We start from the raw sequence: 8432 nt of genomic DNA, 5'->3' as shown, positions 1-8432 counted from the left end.
GTTAACCCCCAACAATAACTGCTCCCCAGGCGCCTATGATGTGGATGTCAATTAAGGCAGCCCCCCACACCTCTCTGATTTAGAGGGGTTGGGTTGAATGCGGAAGACACATTTCGGTTAAATGCATTCATTTGTGCAACTGACTAGGTATCCCACCTCCCTTTCCCAAATCAGTGGCACTAAACATGAGTCATGCTGTTGTTACCTGTACAGAGTCCAGCTCCGTGGGCAGGGCCTCCCTCCTTCACTTGCTTGACGAAGATGGTGTCCATTGGCTCCAGCCTGTTCCTCTGTCTCCCTGGAAACGGAAAAAGCGCACCGGGGGTCAGGTGCCATGGTGCAGAGCCAAGGGACTATCACTACTAGGATTAGAGCTAGCTACATCACTAGCATTACAGCTTGCTGGCACTTTCAAATGTCAGCATAGGTACACATCTAACATATGAAAACATGGTCTAGGGAGGGAGAAAGTGTTCTCATTTAAAGAAGAGGGAGAGCTCTCTTTTCAGATGAACACAGCAGGGTTTACTCAGCTGGAACCACACACTGCCAAGAGGCCAGACAAGACAGCAGTGTTTCTACACGCCATTGAAAAGTTTGTTTATCTGAATAAACTGCACGGCTCTATCTAAATAAATAAATAAATAAATACAAAATAAATACAAAAGTTGCAACATCTGCATCATAACACATTAACATGGTCTGTGTGGAGAAGCCTCTTACTTTTAGTGTTCCGCGTCCCAAATAATGGGGTGAACCCTGAATTGCGCTTAAGGGCAAATTTGAACTTAAAATAGTCTCCCATTACATTAATGCATGACTAAGTCAACATTTTACGTACATGCCTCAAGGTTAGCATTCATCCCTCTACCTATAGCAGGGATCATCAACTAGATTCAGTCGCGCGCCAATTTTATCTTGAGCAGATGGTCGGCGGGCTGGAACATAATTGCAAATGAACAGCAAGAAGCCCAAACAGATATGTTTACTAATGATAATAAGTAATTGTTTTACTAACTTTGTCTATTAAACTTTCTATAACTCCTCTTTCTAAATGTCATTAGATGCCTGAACAGCTAATACCTAGATGCACAGGGGTGTAGAGCACTATAGGCTTTTGCACTTCAGTAAAAAAATATATATATTTTTTTTACCTCAGTCATTCTATAATTTCAAATCCAAAGTGCTGGAGTACAGAGTCAAAACAACCAAAAAAATGGATCGCTGTCCCAATACTTTTGAAACCCGCAGTATAGGACTCTGATACCGGATGACATACCTAGTTTAAAATTATGTCCATCTGATAGTTCCAGTAATAAAGTTGTCGATGACGCATGACTTTGTGCTTGGCTAGCAACTGGAAATGGGGGTTACGCCTAGTAACCAAAGAATGACATGGCTCCAACGACCTTGCGTCACCTACACACAATACCCAATAATGTGAAGGTGGAATTACGTTTTTAGAAATGTTAACTTAAAAATGAAAAGCTGAAATGTCTGGAGTCAAATCAGTATTCAACACATGTTTAGTCATTTAGCAGAAGCTCTTATCCAGACTTACAGTAAGTGGTAGGTGCATACATTTTTCATACGTTTTCCCCCGTGGGAATCGAACCTAGCGTTGCAAGCGCCATGCTCTACCAACTGAGCCACACCGGACCTTTGTTAATGCAACCCCTTTGTTACAGCACGCCTAAATAAGTTCAGCAGTAAAAATGTGCTGAACAAGTCACATAATAATTGGCATGGATGCAATAATAGTGTTAACCATGATTTTTGAATGACTCCCTCATCCCTGTACCCTGGTTTCTCAAATGATTGCCTCGCCTGGTTTACCAACGACTTCTCTGATAGAGTTCAGTGTGTCAAATCGGAGGGCCTGTTGTCTGGACCTCTGACAGTCTATGGGTGTGCCACAGGGTTCAATTCTCAGGCCGACTCTCTTTTCTATATACATCAATGATGTTGCTCTTGCTGCTGGTGATTCTCTGATCCACCTCTACGCAGACGACACCATTCTGTATACTTCTGGCCCCTCCTTGGACACTGTGTTAACTAACCTCCAGACGAGCTTCAATGCCATACAACTCTCCTTCCGTGGCCTCCAACTGCTCTTAAACTAAATGCATGCTTTTCAATCGATCGCTGCCCGTCCAGCATCACTACTCTGTACGGCTCGGACTTAGAATACGTGGACAACTACAAATACCTGGGTGTCTGGTTAGACTGTAAACTCTCCTTCCAGACTCACATTAAGCATCTCCAATCCAAAATTAAATCTAGAATCGGCTTCCTATATCGCAACAAAGCATCCTTCACTCATGCTGCCAAACATACCCTCGTAAAACTGACCATTCTACCGATCCTCTACTTCAGTGATGTCATCTATAAAATAGCCTCCAACGCACTCCTCAACAAACTGGATGCAGTCTATCACAGTGCCATCCGTTTTGTCACCAAAGCCCCATACACTACCTACCATTGCGACCTGTACGCTCTCGTTGGTTGGCCCTCGCTTCATACTCGTCGCCAAACCCACTGGCTACAGGTTATCTATGAGTCTCTGCTAGGTAAAGCAACGACTTATCTCAGCTCACTGGTCACCATAGCAGCACCCACTCGTAGCACGCGCTCCAGCAGGTATATCTCACTGGTCACCCCCAAAGCCAATTCCTCCTTTGGTCATCTTTCCTTCCAGTTCTCTGCTGCCCATGACTGGAACAAATTGCAAAAATCTCTGAAGCTGGAGACTCACATCTCCCTCACTAGCTTTAAGCACCAGCTGTCAGAGCAGTTTACAGATCACTGCACCTGTACTTAGCCTATCTGTAAACAGCCCATCTATCTACCTACCTCATCCCCATACTGGTATTTATTTATTTTGCTCCTTTGCACCCCAGTATCTCTACCTGCACATTCATCTTCTGCCGATCTACCATTCCAGTGTTTAATTGCTATATTGTAATTACTTCGCCACCATGGCCTATTTATTTCCTTAACTTACCTCATTTGCACTCACTGTATATAGACTTTTTGTTTTCTTTTGTTCTACTGTATGTTTTGTTTATTCCATGTGTAACTCTGTGTTGTTGTATGTGTCGAATTGCTACGCTTTATCTTGGCCAGGTTGCAGTTGCAAATGAGAACTTGTTCTCAACTAGCCTATCTGGTTAAATAAAGGTGAAATAAAAATAAATAAATAAAAACACATACAATTATCTGTAAGGTCCCTCAGTTGAGATGAGAATTTCAAAACAGAGTCAACCACAAAGACCAGGGAGGTTTTCCAATGCCTTGCAAAGGGCACCTATTGGTCGACGGGTGAGAATAGTACAAGCAGACATTGAATATCACCTTGAACATGAAGTTATTAATTACACTTTGGATGGTGTATCAATACACCCAGTCACTACAAAGATACAGACGTCCTTCCTAACTCCGTTACCGGAGTGAGGAAGGAAACAACTCAGCGATTTCACAATGAGGCAAATGGTGACTTTAAAACAGAGATTTTAATGGCTGAGATGGGAGAAAACGGAGGATGGATCAACATTGTAGTTACTCCACAATACTAACCGAAATGACAGAGTGAAAAGAAAGACGCCTGTACAGAATACAAATATTCCAAAACATGCATCCTGCTTACAATAAGACACTAAAGTAAAACTGCAACAAAACATTTTTGGGATTGGGGCAAATCCAACACAACACTGAGTACCACTTCATATTTTCAGGCATGGTGGTGGCTGCATCATGTTATGAGTATGCTTGTCACTGGTAAGAACTAGGGAGTTTTTTTTAGGATAAAAATAAATGTAATAGAGCCAGGCACAGGCAAAATTCTAGAGGAACACCTGGTTCAGTCTGCTTTCCAACAGACACTGGGAGACAAATTCAGCAGGACATAACCTAAAAAAACAAGGTAAAATATACACTGGAGTTGCTTACCAAGACGACGTTGAACATTACTGAGTGGCCTAGTTACATTTTTGACTTAAATCAGCTTTAAAATCTATGGTAAGAAATGAAAATGGCTGTCTAGCAATGATCAACAACCAACTTGACAGAGTTTGTATTGTAAAATAATAAATGTGCAAATATTTTACAATCCAAGCGTGCCAAGCTCATAGAGACTTAACCAAAAAGATTCACAGCTGTAATCACTGCCAAAGGTAACATGTATTGACTCAGGGGTGTGAATACTTATGTAAATGAGACATGTTTTCACTTTGACATTATGGGGTATTGTGTGTAGATGGGTGAGAAAAAAAACCATTTAACCCATTTTGAATTCAGGCTGCAACAACAAAATGTGAAATAAGTCAAGGGGTATGAATACTTTTTGAAGGCACCTCACAAGCACCACTGTGTTTGTGTGTGTGAAAAGGGGATGGTGTCACCATAGAGTGTAGGGAAGTGTGTGGGGTTGGTAATGTATTCCTGTGTGTCTATTTGTTTGTCTGAGTGGGTGAGACAAGAGATCGAGGGAGATTTTCTCAAATGTCAGGTAAATTGAGACGCTGCCGGTCAAATGTCCGGTGACACATTTTCTTGACGGAAACCCTGGCCGGTGGGTGGGTGCTTGAGTCCCTGGGCTGTGTGCCACGCTGTCAGTTTAAACATTGTACTCTGGACAGGCTGTGGAGACGAGGCAGCTGGAGCTTTGTCTTCTTTAAAATATCTTTATTACAAGTGTCAGAACCAAAAGGAGAAGGCAAGCACAACTCTGTACATCTCCACAAACAGTCAGCTTCTGACCTAAACATCTATCTGAGCAACATATCCCTGATTCTCACTATTAGTATGGACAGACACGCTGACAGAATTCTGGAAGACCCACATGTGGAGAGACATGCAAATACAAAGTGTCTCGCATAATCGTGTGCCACTTCAGGAAAGTTATGCATTTTGCTGCCCTAAACTCCCTCTTGTGGTGGAAAATACTATGTCAGAGGATGAATGCTTCTGATGAGTGAAGAAATGCTCTGAATAATACATTTTAAAAAATCAGCCCAAACTGATCTTATAGATCTACTCTATTGGTGTTGAGTTGTCTATTTATTTTGCCAAAGCCTTTGCCTACAACAAATTAACACTATTCTGGTGTATTTATGGCAGCCCTATAGCTTATCTGCAGTATATGCCTATGGAACCTACAGTACAATGGCAGAAATGACCAAGGTGAGCACAAAACAGACTAAACCTAACCTGCAATGTGACAATTTGTGCACGTTATCCTGTTTTAACTACAAATTGATTTTCACCATAAGAGAGTGACACCTTTATTCCAGCAGATGGCACTAGAGGGCATACAATGAGGAACAAAGCCATTGCTCAATGTCACTTACATGATGAGAGCCGTAGTAATCCAAGGGCAAAACGGCATTACCCTTCACCTTCATGCTATTTCACTATTTACCACTTTCAAAATGGGTGACAAGTGTGTCGTCCTAATTTGTCTGAAGGATACCATGGAATCCCAGATCCAAATGACAAGGCTACACTGCTACTTCCATTTTAATGGAAAATGGTTGCAAGTGTCGAAAAAAAAAAAGGGTATGACTGTTTATCTAATTTAAATCTTATTTAATATATAAAGGTTAAATAAACTGACTGACAATACTGCTTAAAAAATAAAGATTCACAGAGGACACAAACGCCTCTTGCCGAGAGAGAAACCAAAAAGCCTGCTCCTCCCTGTTCCATCAAGAGAAACCTCTGCTCATCCCATTCCAACATCAATCCGACAACGTTCAGATTCGACTGTACAAATTGGATTCTGGAGTTTCCGGCCCTGCAGCTGGATAAGCGAGATTAAAAATCAGGAAATCAACAGCTTTGGATATTTTTTAAAGTCCCTATCCTACTAAAGTAGAATGACAGTTGAGATTGATGAAATAGGACAACGTTACATATTTGACCTTTTTAATTCGCAGACAGCTGTTGGCTGGAAAAGGATCAATCTTTTTATTTTATTTTTTACACTTCGATATAAATATTGCTACAGCCAGATGTAAATAGAAGAATCAGATGTGTTCCATCGAGCAGACCAATAGGCTTTTAGCTGTAGCGATACAGTATGCGGCTTTCCCTTCAAGCTACTACTTGAACAACTAATACAGTTGTTGAAGCATTCTACTAGAGGTCAATGTAGGAGAGGTCGAGTCAAAGAGCAGTGGGCTGGATTCGAACCCATGCTGAATATGACATAATATATGTTCTCCGGGGTCAGTACGGCTCCAACTGCTGGACAACACAGGCCACAGACTGCTTTAAGTCAAATAATCCATCATAACATGTTATTTTGAACATAATAAAAAGGATAACCTTGCATAAGGCTTTTGCAGTATGTGCTAACATCCTAACCTGGTGGAGGTCTCTCTTGCGCTCTCTCTATAGAATACGGTTTTCCAGGCAGCGCTTGTCTGCAGTGTAACGCTGCAGCCTGGGCTTCAGCGTTTTGGTTTGGCTGGGCTTCAGCGCTGCGTCAGCTGGTTTGGCTGCGGTCCCTGCATGCGCAGCTGGGCCTGGTTGTGTGGGCTGGCTCCATCACTCTCCCGTTGTTTTGGGTTAGATAATGTTATTCTACAGAGGGGCTGGGAGCAGCGCCCGCCGCCTGCCTGCATTAGCCCGGACAGAATGCAACAAACCCTCTAATATTTTCTTTCCCTCTTTCTCTTGCACGTAGTTACATAGGGCACAATGCACATAAACAATCACATGTGGATGTACACGCACTCATGCCTCCTCTTCCTCTCTCACGCCCCCTTGTTCTGTCTCGCTATCCCTCTTGCTTGTAGAGGGACAGGCCTCTGCCTGCCAACACTTCAAAAACAACTGACAGAGAGGACTGTGTGTGTAGATGGTAATCTGTGACTCTGGTACAACAGGAATGATAAAAATAGGAGGCGCATGATCTCTAGTCTCCATATAAACACTAAGAGTGATTCTGCCCCAACCCATGGTGTGCAAAAGTCTGGGAAATAGGCATTGATCATATACCAATAATAATCTATCAAACTGCTTTCAGCCACAATGCATCTACTTTTAATAACCAATCAGGTTTAATGTTCAAAGAAACAAAGAAGATGGGTATCATGAAAATCTTCAACCCATCGTAACCAAAAGGTTTTTCCAGTACATAACGGAGACATCAATTTATTGAGTAAAATCCTGTGAGTCAGTTGATGGATAAGGTGCCTTCAGAGAGTATTCATACCTCTTGACTTATTCCACAGTTGTTGTGTTAAAGCATGTTCTTTGCACATTTATTGAAAATGAAAAACAAAATCTCATCTACACAATACTTTGTAGAAGCACCTTGGTGATTACAGCGGAGTCCTATTGGGTATGTCTATCAGCTTTGCACATCTGCATTTAGGGATCCCTCCCCCCCCCCATTCTTCCTTGCAGATTTTCTACAAATTTGTATGAGTACCACTTCAGTGTGGTGGCAACACCCCTGGCCCCCACGACGGCACACGTGCGACACCTACACTGCTCAAATCATAGGCTAATAACGATGTTGGTAGAAGACTGCCTTAGTACGAATGGTACTTGGTAATTGGCTACTTTTCAGTACCTAACTAGCAGTATTTGTCATTCAACGACAAGTTTTCATGCACATTTTTCACTTGAGAAATTCTGCAAACATCTTATTTAGATGTACAATTGCGCAACCAAGACCTCCTCTGCAAAAATATTCTAATTAATTAAAAGATTTCTTGAGTTAACTTAGATGAATTGTGACAATTTTTTACATAATTGTTTACTTTTACCCCCTTTTCATGGTATCCAATTGGTAGCGAGTCATCTCGTTGCTGCAACTCCCGTACCGACTCGGGAGAGGCGAAGGTCGAGAGCCATGCATCCTCCGAAACACGACCCAACCTAGCCGCACTGCTTCTTGACACAACGGCCGCTTAACCCGGAAGCCAGCCGCACCAATGTGTCGGAGGAAACACCGTACACCTGGCGACCGTGTCAGCATGCATGTGCCGGGCCTGCCACAGGAGTCACTAGAGCACGATGGGACAAGGACATCCCTGCCGGCTAAATCCTCCCCTAACCCAGACCTCTGGCAGACTCTATGGGCGTGGGTTCAACAACATTCTGTATCTATCTGGCCCTTCTTTAGACACTGTGCTAACAAACCTCCAAACGAGCTTCAATGCCATACAACACTCCTTCTGTGGCCTCCAACTGCTTTTAAATGTTAGTTTTTACTAAGTGCATGCTCTTCAACCGATTGCTGGCCGCACCCTCCAGTCCGACTAGCATCACTACTCTAGGCGGTTCTGACCTAGAATATATGGACAACTACAAATACCTATGTGTTTGGTTAGACTGTAAACTCTCCTTCCAGACTCACATTAAGCATCTCCAATCCAAAAGTACATCTAGAATCGGCTTCCTATTTCACAACAAAGCCT

At 42.6% G+C, this 8432-nt stretch overlaps 1 protein-coding gene across 6 annotated transcripts in view; it reads right to left on the bottom strand.

The window, feature by feature from the left end:
• LOC110489855 (rho GTPase-activating protein 21) overlaps positions 1-8432 on the bottom strand; it is a 106025-nt gene that overhangs the window by 33928 nt on the left and 63665 nt on the right. For all 6 annotated transcript variants that reach the window (XM_036944123.1, XM_036944122.1, XM_036944120.1 and 3 more), the window contains one exon: positions 206-298. In XM_036944123.1, the coding sequence (XP_036800018.1) occupies positions 206-298 (93 nt within the window). The remainder of the gene's footprint in view (positions 1-205; positions 299-8432) is intronic.

The sequence above is a fragment of the Oncorhynchus mykiss genome, chromosome 15, assembly GCF_013265735.2.
Source record: "Oncorhynchus mykiss isolate Arlee chromosome 15, USDA_OmykA_1.1, whole genome shotgun sequence".
Lineage (NCBI taxonomy): Eukaryota > Metazoa > Chordata > Actinopteri > Salmoniformes > Salmonidae > Oncorhynchus > Oncorhynchus mykiss.
This window is presented reverse-complemented; position numbering and strand designations above follow the sequence as displayed.